Raw genomic sequence first — 23,937 nt, 5'->3', positions numbered from 1 at the left:
ATGGTCTCATCGTGCTTCCACAAACTTCAGGCTGTGCCATTCAGCCACTATATGGTCTCCTCATGCTTCAGCCACCTCCAGGCTGTGCCATACAGCCACTATATGGTCTCCTCATGCTTCAGCCACCTCCAGGCTGTGCCATTCAGCCACTATATGGTCTCCTCATGCTTCAGCCACCTCCAGGCTGTGCCATTTAGCCACTATATGGTATCCTCATGCCAGCCACCTCCAGTCTGTGCCATTCAGACACTATATGGTCTCCTTATGCTGCCACAAACTCCAGGCTGTGCCATTCAGACACTATATGGTCTCCTCATGCTTCCACAAACTTCAGGCTGTGCCATTCAGCCACTATATGGTCTCCTCATACTTCAGCCACCTCCAGGCTGTGCCATTCAGCCACTATATGGTCTCCTCATGCTTCAGCCAACTGCAGGCTGTGCCATTCAGCCACTATATGGTATCCTCATGCTTCAGCCAACTCCAGGCTGTGGCATTCAGCCACTATATGGTCTCCTCATGCTGCCACAAACTCCAGGCTGTGCCATTCAGCCACTATATGGTATCCTCATGCTCCAGCCAACTACAGGCTGTGCCATTCAGCCACTATATTTTTCGTAGTACCCCGGCAAAAGGGCAAAAAAGAAAAAAGAAAAAAAAAGGAACAAAACTAAGTTAAATGAAAAATTTATACGATACTCTGAATACCGAATGTATCCGAAAAATAAAACCCGAAAATTTTACCTATAATGAAATGAAAATTTCCCTCATGCACATGTCTGGTCTATAAATCTGCAAGAGTTACTGGCGTGCATGCTAAAAGCACACAATTGGTCAGTGTGGTCTGTCAGTGTGAGTCTGGGTAGGGTAGGGAGATGCTTTCCTCAGACCCCTAGTGGCATGGAAAGTTTTGGAAAAAGCTGTCACCTATCTTAGGGACTGCAATTATTATGCTTATATACCACTTAAAAAGACAGTTACCACTATGTGACTGCAACTATTATGCTATTTATAGATGAGCGAACGTTTGAAAAATTTGATTTGGCCGATTCCCCAAATTTTTCTAAAAAATTTGGTTCGATCCAAATTTATTTGTGATGAAGCTATATTAAAAACGGCTATACCTGGACTACAGAGAACCTCAATAGGGGTGTAGAACACTTTGCTTTGTTCTAACACACATATGGAGTGTGCTGGGGTAGTGAAATAATACTGTTATTCAGAATGACATGCAGATTACAAGCATCGCTTTTAGAATCACTGCAGCAGAGCGGCACAATGACAGAGCCTGGAGGTGGCATCAGTATGAGGAGACCATATAGTGGCTGAATGACACAGCGTGGAGGTGTTGGCTTCATGAGAAGACCATATAGTGTCTGAATGGCACATCCTGGAGATGGCAGAAGCATGAGGAGACAATTGAACTTTAAGATTTTGAAATTGAAATGTAAGATTTTGAAATTGAAATTTTAACTCCCAAGTTTTAGTGTCCCAGGCCCCCGCGTGTGGGTACAAAGGACCAAATCTAATAATGAGTCACATTTCACATGACAGCACAATGACAGAGCCTGGAGGTGGCATCAGTATAGTGGCTGAATAACTGCCTGGAGTTTGTGGCAGCATAGGGAGACCACATAGTGTCTGAATGGCACAGCCTGGAGTTGGCTGAAGCATATCAAGATACCATATAGTGGCTGAATGGCACAGCCTGGAGTGGGCTGAAGCATGAGTAGAACATATAGTGGCTGAAAGGCACAGCCTGAGGTTGGCTGAAGCATGAAACCACCATAAAGAGGCTTAATGAGATAGCCTGGAGGTGGCATCAGGAGTCCTGAAAGTGACCCTAATTCAAGGGATTTCTGAAACTGGGGACCAGCACCTTAATTATGTTTTGCACTATCCAAGGCAGCACAATGAGAGAGCCTGGAGGTGGTAGCATCATCATGAGGCGACCATAGAGCAGCACAATTAGAGAGCCTGGAGGTGGCAGTATCAGCATGAGGAGACCATATGCCGGCACAATGACAGTGCCTGGAGGTGGTAGCATCAGCATGAGGAGACCATATGGTGGCACAATGAAAGAGCGAGAAGTCAGTAGCATCAGCATGAGGAGACCATAGAGCAGCACAATGAGAGGAACTGGAGGTGGTAGCATCAACATGAGGAAACCATAGAGCAGCACAATGACAGAGCCTGGAGGTGGCAGCAGCAGCAGCATGAGGGCCATGCCAACTGAGGGTTGAGTGTGAGGAACCCACTGACTGTTGACTGGGGGGTGTCAGATGTCACTTGGGATGAAGTGGATGACCGAGTCAACCGACCAATCATGGCTGCTGGGTTGCTGGTCGCGACACGACTGCTAGCTGACATTGGGAGCTTAGACCTCTCGCTGTAACTCCAGCTGCCATACACCCCTACTCTGCTGCAACCTCTACCTGTGCCCGATGAATTTAGGCCTCTGCCATTCCTCTGTGCACGTCCTGGCACTACTCTGCCTGACATATTTATTATGTATATATGGGGAGTACAATGCGCTTCACTACGCTTAAAACAGTATTTGTCTACAACAGCAGCAGATGTGTACTATTGGCTGTCCTTTCACAGTATCTAGGCCCTTGACACAAAATACAAAATAGTACACTACTTAGATGTACGTATGTGGTATGCACTTATGAGGGCAAAAAAATGCAGTACAGTACGCTTAAAATAACGTATTTTAGTAAAACATCAGCCAGTGATTACTTTTGGCTGTCATTTCACAGTATGTAGGCCCTTGAGAGATTAACAGGCACAATATATTACACCACTTAGATGTAGGTATGTGGTATGCACTTATGAGGGCAGAAACATTTTGGTACAGTACGATTAAAAAAAGGTATTTTAGTAAAACACCAGCCAGTGATTACTTTTACCTGGACTTCCACAGTATCTAGGCCCTTGACAGAGTAACAGGTGCAAAATAGTACACTACTTAGATGTACGTATGTGGTATGAACTCATGAGGGCAGAAAAATGCAGTACCGTACGCTTAAAATTTATTTTGCACACCAGCAGTACACAACAGTGCTGCAGCACAAAAAAGCTATGTACTAAACACAAAATTGCACTCTGTCAAAGACTATTAGGAATGGACTGCTGGGTATTATACAGTCTACAGACTAGTATAACCAGCAGATGATTTTTTGTGGAACAAAGACACAGAACTGAGTTGAAAATTATTCCTGCCTCCTCTGAAAGTTTATGAAGTTGAGGCAGCTTGTTGAAATGTATGAGGCAACACACAGCTATCTTCCTCTCTGTAATTCAATGCTGAAGAAAGTAACTTGGAGGTTAATGGCTGCAGTAAAAATCCATTTCAGTGACAAAAACACTGCTCTCTGTCCACCAGAACGCTGATGTAACTAGGATGTGAAACGCTGCTGGAATGAGCTTTTCTGTGTAACACGCACACAGCGATGTCTGTCCTATCTCTATTCAGTGTAATGACTGATATGACGAGCCGCAAAATGGCTGCCGATTATATAGGGCTGTGACATCACAGGTGTGACTGACTGCTGATAGGCTGCATCCTGCATGTGATTCAGGGTCGTCCCGCCTACTTCCCTTCCAGCCTTGCCTTCCCAGCGTTCCTTGCCCCATGTACTGACATGTGGATCCGCCATTTTAGATGCCCTGGAGCCTTGACTGCAGTAAATGGAGTTTGATGAAGCGATTCACATGATAGAATTGCTGCGATATTCGCTTTTGTTACAAATTGAATATTTCATGAAATTCGTAACGAATTTGGATTCGTCAGCTTCGATTCTCTCATATCTAATGCTATTGTACCACTTAAAAAGACTACTACCATGTGTGTTGTGCCTTGTGAAAAAATCTAGACTAATTAAAAAAATAAAATTAAAGGGGTATTCCGGGCAAAAACATTTTATACCCTATCCAAAGGATAGGGGATAAGATGTCTGACCACTGCTGAGACCCCCCGCATTCTCCCTGCAGCACCCGGGTTTCATGTCTATGGGAGGGGGCGTGACGTAATATCAAAACAAAAAGTAATATCAAAACAAAAATACTACCAAAAAAACTACAGATCACGGCGCAAGAAATGAGCCTCATACAGCCCTGTATATGGAAAAATAAAATAAGTTATAGGGGTTAGAATGGGACAATATTTCACATATTTATTTTGTTAAAAAGGTTTGACTGTTTTTTTTTCAAAGTAGTTCAATAATAGAAAACTAGGTAGATATGGGTATCGTTTTAATCATATTAAGCCAGAGAATAAACATCACATGTCAGTTTTACCCTAAAGTGCTTTTTCAATTCCCCCCCCCCCCCCCCCCCCTAATTGTTTGTGTTACAGTTTATGGTAAAATATAGGATGTTTTTGCAAAGTAAAAAATTGCACAAAAATAAATAGCCTAAATATGGGTCTGTGGACAGAAAAAAAAAGGAGCACCAGGTTATAAGGCGTAATATCAATGATCGTCTGCTAACAGGTTTATTTTCATACATAAAGCGCACTGGGTTGTAACGCGCATTAAATGAAACAAAACTCTGATACGGTAAGTCAAATTTTTGCTTTGGTAAGCTACGGAGCTGCAATGCTTGGATTGGGCATTACGGCCATCGTAGTCAGGAGGTGTGTGTGCATTCATTCATTCATTTTCTATACCCGCTGCCCCAAAAATGTATCCTGTTAAAAGATATGCTTACGAAGCGGATTTCAAACTCAACGCTATCAGTCACGCAGAACAACATGCTGGCCGTGCTAAAACATTTTGACAGATTTTTGAGCACCATGTGCCTGTGCCACAAAAATCAGTTCTAGATCAGAAAACACAGTCATATATTTGGCATTCCGCATTATAAGGCGCACTGTTGATTTGTGAGAAAATTTAAGGATTTTAAGTGCGCCTTATGGTCTTAAAAATATGGTATGTCACTAAACACAAGAGAAGGAAAAATGAAAACACAAAAATGAAACCTGGCTGTGTCTTCAAGGTCCAAGTTGGCTGTGCCCTTTAAGGGGTTAAGGCCTAAGCTACATGGACACTTTATGAATTATTTTTGTGAAATACAAGTATTACTGAAACAAACATTTCAAAAAATCCAGTGACTCACATTTCTAATTAGAGCTGTGTCCTTTTCTTATCTTCCCAACCAAGCCCAGATAGCCATGACAACTTGTTTTGACCCCTGCAGTTTGTCCTCTAAATTATGTCAATCTCCATAGTTGAGCCCTAATGTAATGCAGACCCCAAACCCTATACTTCTGACACTTGCTCCTTAATTAATTCCAACCCTAAATTAATTAGATTGGGCTCCACATTTCAGGCCACAGAAGAAAAAACATTTAGACCTAAGACCAGGCCCAAGTACTTCATTCATTTATTTATTTATTTATTTTTTTACATTAAAACATTGAGGTTACATTCTTGTCATGGTAATTCTGTGATGTTTACCTGGCTTTAACAACTAACCCAATTGATATCTAATTCATTTAGATTGCTGTTTGTATAATACTATAATAAGTCACTTACAAGTAGTTAACAATTTGATAATAAGCTTGCTGCCTTGTTGTCTCCCTCAATAGAATACAAGATGCATTTCCCTCCTATAATTTGTGAATAAATTCTACAGACTCACTGCAACATGTACCAGCTTGTGCTTTTTCCCTGTTATTTCTTGCTGAAAGTTCTTCATTATGTTATAGATATTGTTGAGCGGCATAGGCCATATTCGAATTTGCGATATTTCACGAATATATGGACGAATATTCATCATATATTCGTTAAGTTCGCATATTCGTAATATTTGCGTTTTATTTTCACATATGCGTAAATTTGCATATGCGAAAATTAGCATATGTGAATACTAGCATACACTAAAATTTGCATATGCAGAAATTTGCATATGCGGAAATTAGCACGCCAGTCTCACACATAATATTAGAGCCTTCTTTACAGCACACAAGCTGGAAGTAGAGAGGGATGATCACTGTCATGTGTACTGTGAAAAAAAATATATATATTTTTATTCGCATTGCGAATGTTCGCGAGCAACACTAGTTATAGACTGGAGTTTACATTTACCTGTAGGATGCTGAAAAACAATGGCCATGCAAATGAACTACATGAGCATCACTAAGTAAACATTTGGCCCATTGAATTTTGACATGATAGATCATCAATATTAGATTGAGAGTGGTCTAAATCTAGGCATGCCTGTCGATCAGCTGCTTGGTAAGACACCTTGCACCTTCACTAAACATAATGCAACGTTGAAAGTGCTTGAGTTCAAAACCCAGTCAATACATTTTTTTAAACCTTTGAGCTATAACACAGCTAGCCAAAAAGTATATAGATATGTTAATGATGGTGGCAAACACCATCATTAACTTGTTATTCTTCTTTATTATTTCTATACAAGTCTTTTCGGTTCCTTTCATCAGACTTTAATTGCAGTACCTAAAAAATGTAAGTGTACTGAAGTTATGTCTTCTCCTTTTTACTATACATACAAACCAGTATTACAGGACGTGCTGGTATCTTTACACTACGTATAGATTTGTGTAATCTGTAACTGAATGTTATTAAAAAAAATGTAGTACAGATTTCAATACATAGTAAAGTCAAGTAGGAGACAAATAAAAACTGACAGTGATGAACTCTAGATCCAAATAGAAACCCACTGTCTTTTAACTGTAATGTGGCTGATGAAGGTAGTAAAGAGTTGCCATCTTTATTAATAATCTCTGTTGTTGCAACAGTGCTCAAGGAAGTTACGTTGCTTTCTGTAGAAACAGTTTGCATCAAAAAGTCTGTTGCTGTGGGTAATGTTGTAGAGGTCTCTCTGGTTGGACTACATGTAGATTTGATTTCAGTAGAAGAGACACCTGTTGTCATTTTCTGTGTAGTGAATAAAGTTGTTAGCTTCAGTGAAGGGACTGAAATTGCAGATGTAGCTTCCTTTGGTGTTGAAGTTGGCATAAGAGTGCTAAGAGTCAGTGTCTTGGGAGCTGTTGTAGATGCTTCATATGTTGTTTCAGGTGTAGAATATGCAGTTGATGTGGCTTGAGGGCTGCTTGTTGTTTCGATGATTGTTGTTCTCTTTTGAACAGTTGTAGACTCAGGACTAGTGGGATGCAAAGTTGTTGTTTCTGGCAGAGTTGTTAGTTTTACTGTAGTAGATTGGGTGGTTGTGAGTTTAGTGGTTTCTATGGTTGTTCTTGCGTGAGTTGTAACTTCTATAGTTGTAGTTTGCATTAAAGTTGTTTCTTTGGGTGTTGTAATTTTTACAGTTGTAGTAAGTTGTGGGGTTGTATTTTCTGTGGTTGCCATAATAGTTGTCATACGTGGTGTTGTGACTTCAACAGCTGTTGTTTGCATGAGAGTTGTTTCTTGAGGCGTTGAAACTCTTAAAGTTGTCATGTCGGGAGTTGTAAGCCTTGTTGTAAATTGTGTGGTTGGCATAAATTGAGTGGTTGGCATATGAGCTGTAGTTGGCAGAGGAGTGGTATGAGGGACTGTTGTTTTAAGTGTTGTAGTCATTAGAGTTGTTTTAGGCTTTACAGTAGTGATCTGCTGAGTTGTGTGGATGGTAGTTGGAAGAGTTGTGATAATGGCTGCTTTGGTGGTGGTTTGTAATGTTGTCCTTGGAGTTGTTGAGCAAACTAATTCATCAACTTTTAGAGAGTTTACCACTTGTCCTTTGAGATTATCTGGCAATTCACACAATATCTTATCAATGTCCCTTACTTTTGCTTTGTTGCCATTTATCCAGTTGTAGAGATCATGTAAGTTACAGTCACAAGCCCAGGGATTATTCTTTAAAAATAAACTAGTAAGTTTGGGCACAGACTCAATTGGACTAACACTGATGCTGGTGAACTTGTTGTTATTAAGTCTAAGTGTCTTTAACTCTGGGAGGGATGAGAACACCTCATTTGGTAAGCTACTAAGATTATTTTTTTCCATATTAATCTCTGTTAACTTTCCCAAACCAGAAAACATTTCCTTGGTTAGCTCAGTAAGTCTGTTTGAAGAAATCACCAACTTTTTCAACTTTATAAAATTATTAAATGCGGTAGCTGGAATATCAGTTATTTCATTTTCGGACAGATCAAGTTCTGTAACAACATTACCATCAGATATTGAATCCGGGAGCCTCTTTAATTTATTCTTATTCATTCTAAGATATTTTATTTTATTAAGCCCGAATAGCATTTGATCTGGAAGTTCTTCAAACAAATTACTTTCCAAGAACAATTTTTCAAGATTCTTTGACTTAGCCAAAAAACCTTTGGGCCATATTTTTATTTTGTTATTATTAATACTGAATTCACTAAGAAGGTGGTTACTGTCTACCAATCCTTGAGGAAGCTCTGTAAACTCATTTTCATAGAGACGGAGAATTTTTAAATTAGGCAATTTACTAAATATGTCCTCCGGTAACAAAGTCAATTTATTTTTTGCTAGATGCAGTATTTTGAGTTTTCCAATTGCATCAAATATGCCAGGAGGAAAAGAAGGTAAGTTGTTGAGATTTAGGTAGAGATCTTCTAAATTGTGTAGGTCGTCAAAAATTCCTTGATCCAAAGAAGTAATGTTGTTGTTCCTAAGAACCAGCTTTACCAGGCTGCTGAGATTGCTGAAGACTCCAGCCTTAAGCTCATGCAAATCTGAATTTCCAGATATTTCGAGTTCCGTAAGGTTTTGTAGATTATCAAAGGCACCAGCTTCTATTGAGCTAATTTTATTATTTATGAAGAATACCTTTTCCACATGAGTCTTGTACTTGAATGCATCTTGCCGGATTGTCGAAATTCCAGTCTGCACAAAGAATACTTCAGTTGTTTTTTGACTGATGGATTTTGGGATCTCAGTAATAGTTTCCTTCATGAAGACTTCTTGGTAATCTTTGGGGCAGTCGTATGCATTTTCACATTTGTTAGGAGACGTAAAGTCAAAGGCTCCACAAAAAGCCAGAAAGAGCAAAATAAAATGCATTTTTTTCTGTGAAGAGAAAAAAAAATGGAAATGTGGCATTAGACTAAATGAGCATGTTCTGCCATCAACCTTTTAACCCCTTAAAGGGGAACTCCAGTGGAAAAAAATGTTTTCAAATCAACTGGCGCAAGAAAGTTAAACAGATTTGTAAATTAATGCTTGCAGTGAGAAACAGCGTTCGGCACAGCCAGTCGTGCAGCCTAGTGATCACTCTTGGTAAAACAGGTGTGCATGTATGTCGCTGCTGGTGGGGTGCTCGGCCAGGACAGAATCATGAATCAAAAGTGTGAGAGAGTATAGAAAATGAGCGGCACTCACCACAAACAACTAGCGATAACTTCTTTATTTCTTAGACGTGCCGTTAGAACATACAGGTGCAGGGAGACAGGAACGCCGGGGAATCCGGCTGACTGGTCACAGCCGTATCGTGCTTCTGCACTTCGTCAGACCATCTCGTCCACTGAGAGCTCACCAGGTAAATACCTGTTAGGCTCCACCCATGGGCGGTCATTTCTGTTACATGTAAGTGCAAGTGCAAAAATACAAAAACGTAGAAAACATATAAAAACATTTAAAAACAGAAACTTAGCCAAGATTTGTGATACTGTGGCAAGGGCAGAGTTAAAGAAATATGCTCAGATCAAGTTTATCGTTCAAGCCGAGGTCCCCTTGTGCATTTGTGCGCATTATCCACCGGGCCTCGGCTTGAACCAGCAACTTGCGTCTGTCTGAACCGTCTATGCTGTCAATTCTTTCAATCCCAAAGAATTTTAGTGATTTTGGGTCCCCTGCATGCATATCAATTACATGATCGATCACTCTTGGTGATCCTTTCCTCGATTTGATCGAGTATAGATGTTTCCGAAATCTGTGGTGCATTGGTCTGGTAGTGCTACCGACGTAAAATCGGCCACAAACGCACACCAGGCCATGCACCACAAATTTCGTTTTACAACAAAAAAGGTCCCTGCATTTAATCTCCACACCTCCGATTGTGATAACTTTTTCGCAAATCAAAGAGGGACACCATTTGCATGCTCCACACCTGTAATTACCTTTTGGGCTGCTAGATTGTAACAAATTTGGGTTAAGTTTACTGGAGGAAAATGTACTTTTTGTAAGGACGTTCCCCAAATTTTTTGACCGTTTGAATGTAACTAGGGGCATTTTCTCACTGAAGTTGGATAGGACAGAGTCCCTTTGAATCAAATACCAGTGTTTTGATACAGCTTTTTTGATCGCTGCATTTATTGGACTGAATTTGAAAGAGAAGGAGAAGCGATACGGCCTCTCTCTTCTCGATCCAGATCCATGCACCAGCGTATTCCTATTTTGGCTTGATGCCCTTTTTAAAGCTGCATCCAAAACTGGTTTGGGGTACCCCCTGTCCTCCAACCTGGTGAGCAAATCTTTTGCTTGGATTTTAAAGTTTTCTTCAGAACTATTAATTCTTTTTAATCTAAGTAGCTGCCCATAAGGGATGGCTGATTTTGTGTGGTCTGGGTGGTAACTAGAATAGTGTAGTAATGAGTTACCTGCTGTTATTTTTGTGAAACCAGACGTGGATAGACCCTCATCATTTAGGGTTACTAGCACGTCTAAAAATTCAAGTTGAGTAGAACTAGTTTTGAAAGTGAAACTAAGATTCATGTCATTAACGATATTAAGAAACTGGACGAAATTCTCAAAATCATCTGTGGTACTTGACCACATAACAAAGATATCATCCACGAAGCGGACGTATCCCTTTATGTGGCTTAGAAAAGGATACATTTCTGAGAAGACAAAAGTCTTCTCAAAACATGCCACAAACAGATTGGCGAGAGTGCAGGCCACCGGAGTGCCCATAGCCACCCCGCCAATCTGTTTGTACCAGATTTTGTACCGATTTTACGTCGGTAGCACTACCAAACCAATGCACCACAGATTTCGGGAACATCTATACTCGATCAAATCGAGGAAAGGATCACCAAGAGTGATCGATCATGTAATTGATATGCATGCAGGGGACCCAAAATCACTAAAATTCTTTGGGATTGAAAGAATTAACAGCATAGACGGTTCAGACAGACGCAAGTTGCTGGTTCAAGCCGAGGCCCGGTGGATAATGCGCACGGACGCACAAGGGTTTTATACGTTTTCTATGTTTTTGTATTTTTGCACTTGCACTTATATGTAACAGAAATGACCGCCCATGGGTGGAGCCTAACAGGTATTTACCTAGTGAGCTCTCAGTGGACGAGATGGTCTGACGAAGTGCGGAAGCACGATATGGCTGTGACCAGTCAGCCAGATTCCCCGGCGTTCCTGTCTCCCTGCACCTGTATGTTCTAACTGCATGTCTAGGAAATAAAGAAGTTGTCGCTAGCTGTTTGTGGTGAGTGCCGCTCATTTTCTATGCTCTCTCACACGTTAGATTTGTTAATTATTTCTATTAAAAAATCTTAACCCTTCTACTACTTATCAGCTGCTGTATACTACAGATATACTACAGAGAAATTTGTGAAGTTCTTTTCTGTCTGACAACAGTGCTGTCTACTGACACCTCTGTCCGTGTCAGGAACTGTCTACAGCAGGAGAGGTTTTCTATGGGGATATGCTTCTAATCTGGACCTTTCCTGACACGGACAGAGGTGTCAGCTGAGAGCACTGTTGTCAGACAGAAAATAAATTCACAAATTTCTCTGTTCTATACAGCAGCTAATAAGTACTGGAAGGATTAAGATTTTTTAATAGAAGTAATTTACAAATCTGTTTCTTTCAGGCACCAGTTGATTTGAAAACATTTGTTTTCTACTTGTTGCCACCGGAGTTCCCCTTTTAGGACAAAGCCCACTTTGACCTTAAGGACAAAGCCAGCTTCAATTTAGCATTTTTGTTTTTCCCTCATCACCTTCAAAGAGCCATTACTCTTTCATTTTGCTTTTTTTCAGACCCACATGAGGGCTTGTGTGACTTTGTAATGACACCTTTTATTTATACCCAAAAAATATTATTTTGTGGAATAGCTGAAAAGAAAACCACAATTTTGCAACATTTGAAAAGTTTTGTTTTTATGCAGTATACTTCACAGTAAAACTGACATGTTCTCTTAATTCTGTGGGTCAGTGTGATTTAAATGATGGCATGCTTTACTATTACTGTACTACTTTTAAAAAAAGTTCCGACTACAAAGTTTACCTATTCCGACACTTATAACTTTTTCACTTTTCTTATTTGCGTGTATGTGACTTTTTGATCACTTTTTATTAAAAGGGGTACTCCGGCGCTAAGATAAGATGCCTGATCGCGGTGTCCCGCCGCTGGGGACCCCCGTGATCTTCCACGCCACACCCCGTTAGAATCAGCCCCTGGATCGTGCTCGCTCAGGGTCTGATTACTGGCGATCACGGAGACGGAGCATAGTGATGTCACGGCTCCGCCCCCATGTGATGTAACCCTCCACCTCCTCAATGCAAGCCTATGGGAGGGAGCGTGCCCCTTGTCATTGTTACCTGCCTAGGTGTAAAAAAGTTCACTAGAAAAATCTTTGTACTGTCCATACATATATTTGTACATTGTGATCAGATCACCCCTAAGACGTCTATTCTTCAAACTAAATTACCCTAAGCTTGATAACCTTATTACTGTAATCCTCCCATACTATTAATTATCCTTGTCATTCTCCTCTGTACCCTCTCCAGTTCAACCATGTCCTTCTTTTATTCAGGTGCCCAAAATTGGACACAATACTCCATATATGGTCTGAATTGTGATTTATACAGAGGCAAAACTATGTTCCTGTCATGAACCTCTATGCCTTTCTTGATACATCCCATGACCTTGTTAGCCTTGGCAGCAGCTGCCTGGCACTGGTCACTTAAGCTGAGTTTACTGTCCACTAGTACCCCCAAGTAGTTTTTAGTAGAAGTTTTATCCCATGTTTTTTTATTTAGTTCATAATTGTCCACATTGTTTCCATGGCCCAAGTGCATAGCCTCACACAGAGGCATAACTTATAGCTTCTGGGCCCAGATGCAAAATCTGCAACAGGGCCTCTTGTGCCAATTATAATACTGGTCTCTTATGGGGCAGATGTGCTTTGGGGCCCTCTTAGGCACCAAGGCCCAGGGTGACTGCTACTTCTGAACCCCTATAGCTACACCCCTTACCTCACATTCATCCACATTATGCTTATTTTACCATTTGTATACCCAAGCCTCCAGCTTCCCCAGATCCCTCTATAATATTATATTATCCTCCTCCTCTTACCCAGTTTACTGTCATCTGCAAATATTAAAACTCTACTCTGTAACCACTTTACAAGGTCATTAATAAACATATTGAAAAGAAGTGGATCTAGTACTGACTCCTGCGGTACCCCACTATTTCAATTGATACCCACCTTCTGCTTTCTACCACTGAGCAAGTTGCTAACCCATTTATATATGTCCTCCCCTAGTCCCAGCATCCTCATTGTATGTACTAACTCTTCATGTGGCATGTGGCACTGTGTCAAATGCCTTAGAAAAGTCCAGATATACAACATCCACAGCTTCATCCTGGTCTAATCTATAACTTACCTCATAATAGAAACTGATCATATATATTTATAATGTCATGTTGGGCAGGAATATGTGCAGCCCTGAGCTCACCCACAGCCTCTATCACTGCCTACTTGACGATCTGCCCTAAGCGACAGACCCCCCAACTGAACAACAGTCCCTATACTGAATGAGAGCATTGTGTAGCAATGTCAAAACAATAAAATAGAAACACAGTACAAAAGTCAGGGATCAGGTTGGGGCGCAATGGGTTAGCAAAAACTGAACAGCAAACAGGACAAACACAAGGAGCACAAACTAAATATATGAGCAATGTCAGCTAGCCAGGGCAGTAACATCCCTTCCCCTTATCCCCTTACACCCTTCCCTTCTATACCCTGGTTGGACTTGATGGACGTATGTCTTTTTTCAACCATACTAACTATGTAACAGAGATAGCAGTGCAGTATAGAAACAGTAAGCAAAAAGAGTAGTCAGAGAAGAAGCCAAGAATATATGCAGATAAACCAGGATACAATCACAAAGTCAGTAACAAGGAAAGATCTAATATTCCAGGCAAGAAACACTTAAGTGAATAGAGTATAAAAAGCCAGCCTAGAGCAGTGTGGACATCGGGACCAAACGCAAAACGCTATTGGACCAAGCTCCACACCCTCTCAAAGGTCTGGGAGCATCACAGTAGCAGGGCTGTCATCAGGATAATGAATAGCACCTGCTGTGTTCACAGAAGGAAACAGGACTGCTTCACATGTTTATTGCAATGACTCAATCTAGTTCTGACTGAGTGTTAAGTGTTAAAAGGGTTATCCACCAAAAGGTGATTTTAGTACTTACCTGCCACACAGTAATGGACATTCTTAGAAAGGATCTGTGCATGACTTGGAGCTAAACGGCTATGTTCTGTGTCAACCATAACGCTCTGGCTAACTTTTTGTGACTGGCTATTTCCTGTTGGAGTTCTCTCCCTCGAACTACATGTCCCATAATTCCTTGTTTGTATGTGTGAGGTCATTTTTCTTCCTCCCACACATCAGCACCCCCACCCATTAAAACACAATTGTGCTGCCTTCAATGCAACAGACCAGTGTTTTCTAACCAGGGTTCCTCCAGCTGTTGATAACCTACAATTCTCTGCAGAATGATCTACCTCCCACCCAGCGGTCACTGCACCCATTGAAGCAAGAGAGGCTTCCTCTGAACACCTGACTACTGATGTAATGTCTCGGGCCATACTGCAACCAGAGAAAACCTGAGACAGTCATTTTTTTGTGCTGTAAAAAATAAACATTGGGCCAAAAATCACAGAAGAATTGTGAGACCAACCATCAAACACAAAACATTACAGCCCCTGTATCATAGTCAATTAAAAAAAATCCTGGAACACCCCTTAAAGGCCTCTTTCACACTACATGTATCATCCTGCATTTTTACTGCCATTATTTTACAATAACTGGTAATAACGGATGATAACCGATGACCATCATCCGTTATTTTTAATGTTTTTTTCTTTAAAAAAAAAACCTGATGTTGTTCATCAATAACTGATGATAACGGATGTTTTTTTTGAACATCCGGTTCCCATAGACTTCAATGTTAAATTTTGACGTCCGTTTTTTCACAATTTTTTTGGCCTGACCAAAAATTTGTGCATTAGTCTTTTGTGCCTGAAAAAAATAACTGACATTAGGAAAAACTGACATGCCTGATGCAAAAGGATGTTCAAAAAATCCCATTGACATGAATGGGATTTTTTTGACGGCCGTTTTCAGGACTTTTTGCCAGAAGTAATAACGGAGGGTTTTTACAGGATGATACCTGTAGTGTGAAAGGGGTCTAAGTTTTCTGGTGTTTGGCTTGAGCATCATATATAGCTGTGGTGACGCCCAGTCCTATTAGGGGCTTGGATTAGAGCCTATCACATCTGCTCTCTGTGTCTACACAAAATCAGGTTCATTGCTTGTATTTGCTTGTATCTGCACTAGCTTTTTTTTTATACATTTGGCTTGATCTTCTCTGTGTATTTTTTATATTTTTCCATAGTGACCTGACCTGTCTTCCATATTGGTACTGCAGGCTATCCTGGTTGGATCTGGCCTGTCTCACATTCATTTGTTGCTCTATCTGTTTGTCTGTTTGCTGTATTGTGCTCCCTGGTTTGTGCTTTTGTTAACACTTTGTGTCCTAACCTGTTTTCCTGACCTCCATACTGTTTTGTTTGTTGTTTTGGACCTTTTTACTCTCCTGTACTTATTGAAAACAGGGGCAACCATCTAGATGAATATTGTTGCTTAGGGCGGATACTCAAGCAAACAGAGTGGCTATGGGTGAACTCAGGGCTGCACATATACCTGCCCGACATGACAGTTATGTCTCATGATCAGGTGGAGTCTCAGCACTGAGACCTTGACCAATGTTAACTTTGGACATGTCTTTGTTACATATCACAATTTTTTTATTTTTTATTTTATGCTTTAGGGTAGGGTCACACATAACACATCCGCAGGGTGTTTCTCACAGCTGAAATTGTGGATAATGTTGCTACCCATTAAAGTCAGTGGGTTCCTAAAGGGGAATTTCAACTGCTGGAAACCTGCTGTGGATGCGCTACATGTGCCCCTTAAAGTGGCTCAGCTATAGAAGCTGTACCTGGGGTCTGGCGCCTTAACCCCTTAACGACCACGGATGTAAATGTACGTCCTGGTTTGGCGGTACTTCGCGCACCAGCAGCCAGGGGACCCACCGGTAATGGCCGACATCCGCGATCATGCGGATGTCCGCCATTAACCCCTCAGATGCCGTGATCTGTACAGATCACGGCATCTGCTGCAATGCGCATAATAAAATAGATGATCGTATTGCCTCCGTCCGTCTCCCGGCGTCTCCTGCTCTGGTCATAGATCGAGAAGACCAGAGCAGGAGATAGCCGATAATACTGATCAGTGCTCTGTCCTATGCATAGCACTGAAGAGTATAAGCAATCAAATGATTGCTATAGTTCAGTGATGACGAACCTATGGCACGCGTGCCACAGGTGGCACACCGAGCCCCCTCTGTGGGCACGCGGCCATAGGTCGCCATGGATGCCTTTCAGGACACACCGGTTGGCCGGACGTCTGTCTTTGCGGAATGTCTAAAAATGTATTTATTTTTAACTTGCGGCTACGGCCGCTCTATCCCACCGTCCTCCGTCCGCTCTATCCCCCCAGTCCTCCGGCCGCTCTATCCCCTTTGGCCGTTCTTTGCACCTTCCTCCGGGCCGCTCCTCCCCCCTTCCCCAGCCGCGCACACTGCTGCACTAAAGGAAGGCGCAGGGGCTGCCCCACAGCTGCGCACGTCTGCCTCCACCTCCTGGGATGATCCTGGCCGCAACTCCTGGCACCGGGTGTCCATTCCTCGGCGCGAGGACGAAGTGGGTGATGGTGCAAAGCTGGTGAGAAATGACTCAGGTAAGGCGACCGTGGACGGGAGGGGGGTGGGATGTATGTATGTATGATGTGTGTAATATGTATGGTGTGTATTATGTATGTATGGTGTGTTTATTATGTATGTATTATGGATGTATGATGTATTTATGTATGATGTGTATATGTATATATTATGGCTTTGTGTATGTATAATGTATGATGTGCATATGTATATAGGATGTATGTATTATATGTGTATGATGTATGCATGTATTATATATGTATGATGTTTGTATGTATGCATATAGTATGTATTTATGCATTTTGTATGTATGATGTGTATATATATATATATATATATATATATATGTATGTTATGTGTGTATGATGTGTGTATGTATGTATGGCGTATGTATATATGTATTATGAATCAGAACAAAAGATAAAAGAAAGTTGCCTCCAGCTCTTCCAAGGATAACCGTGCATATAGTATTAAAACATCAAAACTTTAATCTGTATGCATTATAAATAGAAAAAGGTGGACATCAATCATAAAAGAAAAGTGAAATTCCAGTGCGTTTTGAGCTAAACTACATTTAGCTCAAAATGTGTTGGAGTTTTGCTTCTCTTTTATGATGTCACCTTTTTCTATTTTTAATGCATACAGATTAAAGGTTTGATGTTTTAAAACTGCAAGCAACTTGAAAGAGGCACCTTTTTTTGTTTGCTTTGTTCTGATACACGGGACACGGCCCACTCTCTGCAGTCCATGCTCTTCTACCAGCAAAAATACTAAAAACTACTGCAGCACCACCCTAGCATGCAACACGGTAGCTGAAATAACATTTTTTTTATGTATTTTATGTATGTATTTTGTATTAGGTACCCCATCCCCCACACAGCACCCATAGCACCCCTCAAACACACTCAGCACCCCTCAAACACAGCACCACTCAAACACACAGCACCTCACACACACACACATAGCACCCCTCGGCCACACATCACCTCACACACAGCACCCCTCAAACACACACACACAGCACCCCCACAAACAGCACCTCACAATCAGCAACCCCACAAACAGCACCTTTAGACAAACCGTACCACAAAAACACACACAGCACCCCTCAAACATACATCCCCCCACACACATCAGTATTCTGATTTAATTGCTGTGCTGGCACTGATGAGGTACCTCACACTCTTGAAAAAGCCAGTTCCTACTGGCGAAATGTTGAGTCAGAGGAGAATAGATTTTAGCTCAATCCCTGTTTTTGAATATGGATGGACCACGGAGTTGTGTGATGCTATGTCTGTAGACAGCATCAGAGCAGGGAACTGCAAACAGAGCTCCGCGGTCACTCACATCCATGCATAGGATGCCATAAAACTGAAATATAACAAATAAGGGATTGTAATTTTAATCACACACTGCCACCTAGTGGTAATCGAGCACCCTTAATTATTAGTTGCAAAATTAATAAAAGTAAAGTTTTAGACCAGAGAGGGTCTTTATTCAGGGTTTCCCTGAGGGGACTTATATCCCCAAGGTTGTTAATATCAACATACAGTAAGACATAGGAGGTATGTCATTTACAGCCTGAGCCACATTTGCATTGAACCTGACATCATGAAAGCAGCAAAATGTTTAAAGGGGTATTCCAGGCAAAAACTTTTTTATATATATCAACTGGCTCCGGAAAGTTAAACAGATTTGTAAATTACTTCTATTAAAAAATCTTAATCCTTCCAATAGTTATTAGCTTCTGAAGTTTTCTGTCTAACTGCTCAATGATGATGTCCCGTCACGGGAGCTGTGCATGATGGGAGAATATCCCTTGCATGATGGGAGAATATCCCCATAGGAGCTGGACAGCTCCCAGGACGTGAGTCATCAGAAAGCAGTAAGACAGAAAACAGCAACTCAACTTCAGAAGCTAATAACTATTGGAAGGATTAATATTTTTTAATAGAAGTAATTTACAAATCTGTTTAACTTTCCGGAGCCAGTTGATATATATAAAAAAAAAAAGGTTTTGCCTGGAATACCCCTTTAACATAAGTAAATTGAATTATTTGTGCTAATGTGGTCATTTATAGCCAAATGACGAACAAAATATTTAATCCTGGATAACCCTAGGCATAAATATGCTGACACATCTGCCCTAATGGCTGTGGTGGTAAATGGTAATTGAGTTCTAGCTGTAGTTAGTGTTGCTCGCGAATATTCGCAATGGTGTAAAGAAGCCTCTAATACTACTGTGTGAGACTGGCGTACGAATTTTCGCATATGTGAACATTTGCATATGCTAATTTTCGCATATGCGAATGTTTGCTTATGCAAATTTTAGCATATGCTAATTTTCGCATATGTAAATTTTCGCTTATGCTAATTTTCGTATATGCGCATCTACGCATATGCGAAAATAAACGTGAATATTACGAATATGCGAATTAAGCGAGTATATGACGAATATTCGTCCATATATTCGTGAAATATCGCGAATTCGAATATGGCCTATGCCGCTTAACACTAGCTGTGGTTACCAATCTCCTTTATTGTATTTGCCCTGAAAAGCTTGGCAAAAAAAATAAACATTATACTGTGTATAGTTACATAGTTGAAAAAAGACCAGAGTCCATCAAGTTCAACCCATATCCCTAATGAGTTTCTACTAAGTTGATTCCGAGAAAGGCAAAAAACCCTCATTGTAGAGGTATAAATTCCCGACTCCAATTATGGCAGTCAGAATAAATCCCTGGATCAACGTTCTGTCCCTATAAATCTAGTATCCATAACCTGTAATGTTATTACTCTCCCAAAATGCATCCAGACACCTTTTGAACTCTTTTACAGAGTTCCCCATGACCACCTCCTCTGGAAGAGAGTTCCATAGTCTCACTGCTCTTACAGTAAAGAACCCCCATCTGTGCTTGTGTAGTAACCTTCTTTCCTCTAAATCTAGAGGATGCCCGCATGTTATGGATGCAGTCCTGGGTATAACTAGATCATGGGAAATATCTCTGTACGGTCCCCTGTTATATTTATACATAGTTATTAGGTAGCACCTAATCCTCCTTCTTTATTCTAAACTAAATAACCCTAACTCTGATAATCTTTCTGGGTACTGTAGTCCTCCCATTCCCCGTATTACCCTGGTTGCCCGTCTTTGAAACCTCTCCAGCTTCACTATATCTTTCTTGTACACTGGTGCCCAGTACTGTACACAGTATTCCATGTGTGGTCTGACTAGTGATTTGTACAGCGGTAGAATTATTTCCTTGTTGTGGGCATTTATGCCCCTATTGATGCACCCCATGATTTTATTTGCCTTGGCAGCAGCTGCCCAACACTGGTCACTACCGCTAAATTTATTGTTAACTAAGACTCCCAAGTCCTTTTCCACGTCAGTGGTCCCAAGTGTTTTCCCATTTAATACATAATCCTAGCCCGGATTTTTCTTCCCCATGTGCATAACCTTACATTTATGTGTTGAATCTCATCTGCCATTTCTCAGCCCCAAGCTCCAACCTATCCAGATCCATTTGTAACAGTGCACTGTCCTCTATAGTGTTTACCGCTTTACAGAGTTTATTATCATCTGCAAAGATTGCTACTTTACTATTCAACCCCTCTACAAGGTCATTAATAAATATATTAAATAGAACAGGACCCAAGACTGACCCCTGTGGTACCCCACTAGTAACAGTCACCCAATCAGAATAAGTACCATTTATATCCACCCTTTGTTTCCTATCACTGAGCCAGTTACTTACCCACTTTGCACACATTCTCCCCCAGCCCCATCCTTCTCATTTTATGCACCAATCTGTTATGTGGCACTATATCAAATGCTTTGGAAAAATCCAGATATACGACATCCTCATAAAAGCTGATCAGGTAAGTTTGACAGGACCGATCCCTCATAAAGCCATGCTGATATGGAGTCATACATTTATTTTTATCAAGATACTGCAAAATAGCATCCCTTAGAAAACCCTAAAACAATTTACATACAAAGGAGGTTATACTAACAGGCCTATAATTCTCAGGATATCACCTTTTGACCCCTTTTTAAATATTGGTACCGCATTTGCCATGTGCCAGTCCTGGGGTACAGTCCCTTTCATTATAGAGTCCCTGAATATAAAAAAATAGGGGTCTGTCTATTACATTACTTAATTCCTTTAGAACACGGGGGGGAATGCCATCTGGGCCTGGTCATTTGTCTATTTAGATTTTTTGTAGGCGACACTGTACTTCTTCCTGGGTTAGACAGGTGACTGTACTGGGGAGTTTACCTTATCTCGCTGTATTTCACCTGGCATTTCATTTTCCTCGGTGAATACATTGGAGAAGAATATGTTTAACATATTTGCTTTTTTCTGATCCCCGTCTATAATTTCTTCCTAATCATTTTTTAAAGGGCCTACACTTTCGTTTTTGACCTTTTTGCTATTTATACAGTTAAAGAACATTTTGGGGTTAGTTTTACTCTCTTTGGCAATGAGTCTTTCTGTCTCTATTTTTGCGGCTTTTATCTGCTTTTTACATATTTAATGCTTATTCACTGTCGTCCTGTTTAAGAAATTTAAATGCTTTATTTTTGTCATTTATTGCCCCCTTAATATTTTTATTCACCCATATTGTTTTTCTTTTATTCCTGACCCTTTTATTCCTATAAGGTATATACCTCTTACAGTGAGAATTTAAAATATACTTAAAATCTCCCATTTAATGTAAGTACTCTTGTTTTTGAGGACATTGTCCCGTTTTATATTGTTAAGGGCTTCTCTGCGTTGATCAAACTTTGCCTTCCTAAAGTTCATTGTTTTTGTGGCCGCTCAAGAGATTCCCTTAATGAAGAACAAGTTATAATGTGTTATATTATGATCACTATTTACTAGGTGTCCTTCTACTTGCACATTAGTTACTCTGTCAGGTCTGTTGGTTAATATTAAGTCTAGTAGGGCGCCCCCTCTGGTCGGGCCCTGTACCATTTGGGACAGATAATTGTCTTTAGCTATAGTCAGAAACCTGTTTCCTTTATGAGATTCACAGGACTCAGTCTCCCATTTTATATCAGGATAGTTAAAGTCCCCATTATTATCACCTCATTCTGATTTGCTGCCTTGTTTATTTGCCTCTGTAATTGATCTTCCTCTTCCATTATGTTTGGTGGCTCATAACAAACCCCTATCAGAATTTTTTTTTTATCTCCATATATTTCTACCCATAATGACTCCACATTATCATTTCCCTCCCGTATATCCTCCTGTTCAGAACACAGATGTGACCGAATTAGGGGACATAGCTGTGACCTATAAAATATTAAGTCACCATAACCTGCACAAGTATCTCCCTTCAAAAACAATCATCTATTTCTTCTTATTAAGGACACAGGGCAATATTTGTCTATTTTTCTATATTGTCCATAAATTTACATACAGTTGTCAATCCTGATGCTGGAGCAGAGCAGAGGGTGCTACAAGCAAACAGACTCGCAACGGATACTTGAAATCAGGGACAAAGTCAGATCTCAGTATATATACTGTACAATGCTCAACCTTGCAATGTACAGTATGTTGCTTGACTTCTGTTCTTCATATAAGACCAGCAGCTATGAGAAATATATGCAATTTCTTATGGCTATCACATAGGAACTTTAGATGATAATACATGTTTTTGCAGGGGGCCCCTTCTCAGTGTATAATGGTCTTATTTTATCTCTCCTTGTCTGTTATAGATCTATTAGAAGATACCTATTATGTAAAAATCTATGATATATCGTTTATCAGCCACTTTACTTCCAGATAGAGCTCCAACACAATAAATGGGTAGAAGATTAGGAAGACAGCTGTTTATATACAGTAGATAGATAGATAGATAGATAGATAGATAGATAGATATATGAGGGTAGTTTTATTTAAATATTGTTGGCTACATTTTTAATCATTCTAGTCTAGCATCAATTGAGATTTATAGGATTCACTTACCTTTGCAGTAAACCGCTGTAGGGTCTATTCTGCTTCTTGTGGAAATGAATACCATCACAATACATACAGAACTTAAAATCTAGTGCAGAACCCTCACAGGATCTGCTGAGGCAGTCTCATACTGCATGTTCACCTAAAAGCAACACTTCTGTGGGGAAAGATAAGACACTGTCTTGTCCCATAATCTTCTTGTATGTATTTATAAGTGTAGATAGTGCTTAATGTATAAACATCTTATTGGTTAAGGGCCACATACTGTTTAAGGAATTCAATTTAATCAGATCGCAAACAGTTTGAAATTGGTTTTGGATGTAATCTGAATTAAACAGATTAATTTAGACTGGTCAACAGTGTGAAGCATCCAGAATTCCCTCATTCATCAGTCCAAAGAACTTGTAAAGGACTTCTGAAAACGTATGTTTTGCTTCGACAATAAAAAATAAACATTTTCTACCTCTAAACCAGCACCAATGCTTTATATTGACGGGTTATAGGTTTATAAAAAAATATTTTATGTGTAATCTAATCATTCAACATCTAATACAGTAGAAATTCCATTAATCTAACATTGTGTTTTGTAAATAGTTCTAAAAATATTAAATAAGAATAACTAATGACCTCATAGAACATATTGACCAATATGAATATGGAGTTACTTTAAGGCATGATTACTGTCATACTGATATATGGCAATTAGATATTTCAAAGGTAACATTTTTTTCAGACTTACACATTGTTGTCCTCTAGGTGGAGCTATAACCTCATCAGCTGATTTTTGGGTTCATTCCAAAGCAGGAAGCAGGAAAAGATGGGCTTCATTCTATGATGTCTGCAAACTACAGGGATTGACCTTTATATAAGGTAGTCAAGAATCGATTTTAATTCTTATGTTCATATGTACAGGAAAACATTTTTGTTAGACTGTGGAGAAAGCTAGGTTTATGCTACTGTGGGCTTTATACACTTTCCATTTAACAAAAC

The 23,937-nt window shown here is 40.2% G+C and overlaps 1 protein-coding gene across 1 annotated transcript in view; it reads right to left on the bottom strand.

The window, feature by feature from the left end:
• LOC130360997 (uncharacterized) overlaps window positions 1–23,089 on the bottom strand; it is a 49,348-nt gene extending 26,259 nt beyond the window's left edge. The window contains exons 1-4 of the mRNA XM_056563553.1: window positions 22,957–23,089; window positions 6,512–9,014; window positions 6,093–6,102; window positions 4,714–4,804 (exon numbers count right to left, since the gene is read on the bottom strand). Coding sequence (XP_056419528.1) covers window positions 4,714–4,804; window positions 6,093–6,102; window positions 6,512–9,008 — 2,598 coding nt within the window. The 5' untranslated portion in view covers window positions 9,009–9,014; window positions 22,957–23,089. The remainder of the gene's footprint in view (window positions 1–4,713; window positions 4,805–6,092; window positions 6,103–6,511; window positions 9,015–22,956) is intronic.
• Between the last annotated feature and the right edge of the window lie 848 nt (window positions 23,090–23,937).

Source organism: Hyla sarda, chromosome 3, assembly GCF_029499605.1.
Source record: "Hyla sarda isolate aHylSar1 chromosome 3, aHylSar1.hap1, whole genome shotgun sequence".
NCBI lineage: Eukaryota > Metazoa > Chordata > Amphibia > Anura > Hylidae > Hyla > Hyla sarda.
Note: the sequence above shows the minus strand (reverse complement) of the source record. Positions and strands in the feature narration are given on the sequence as shown.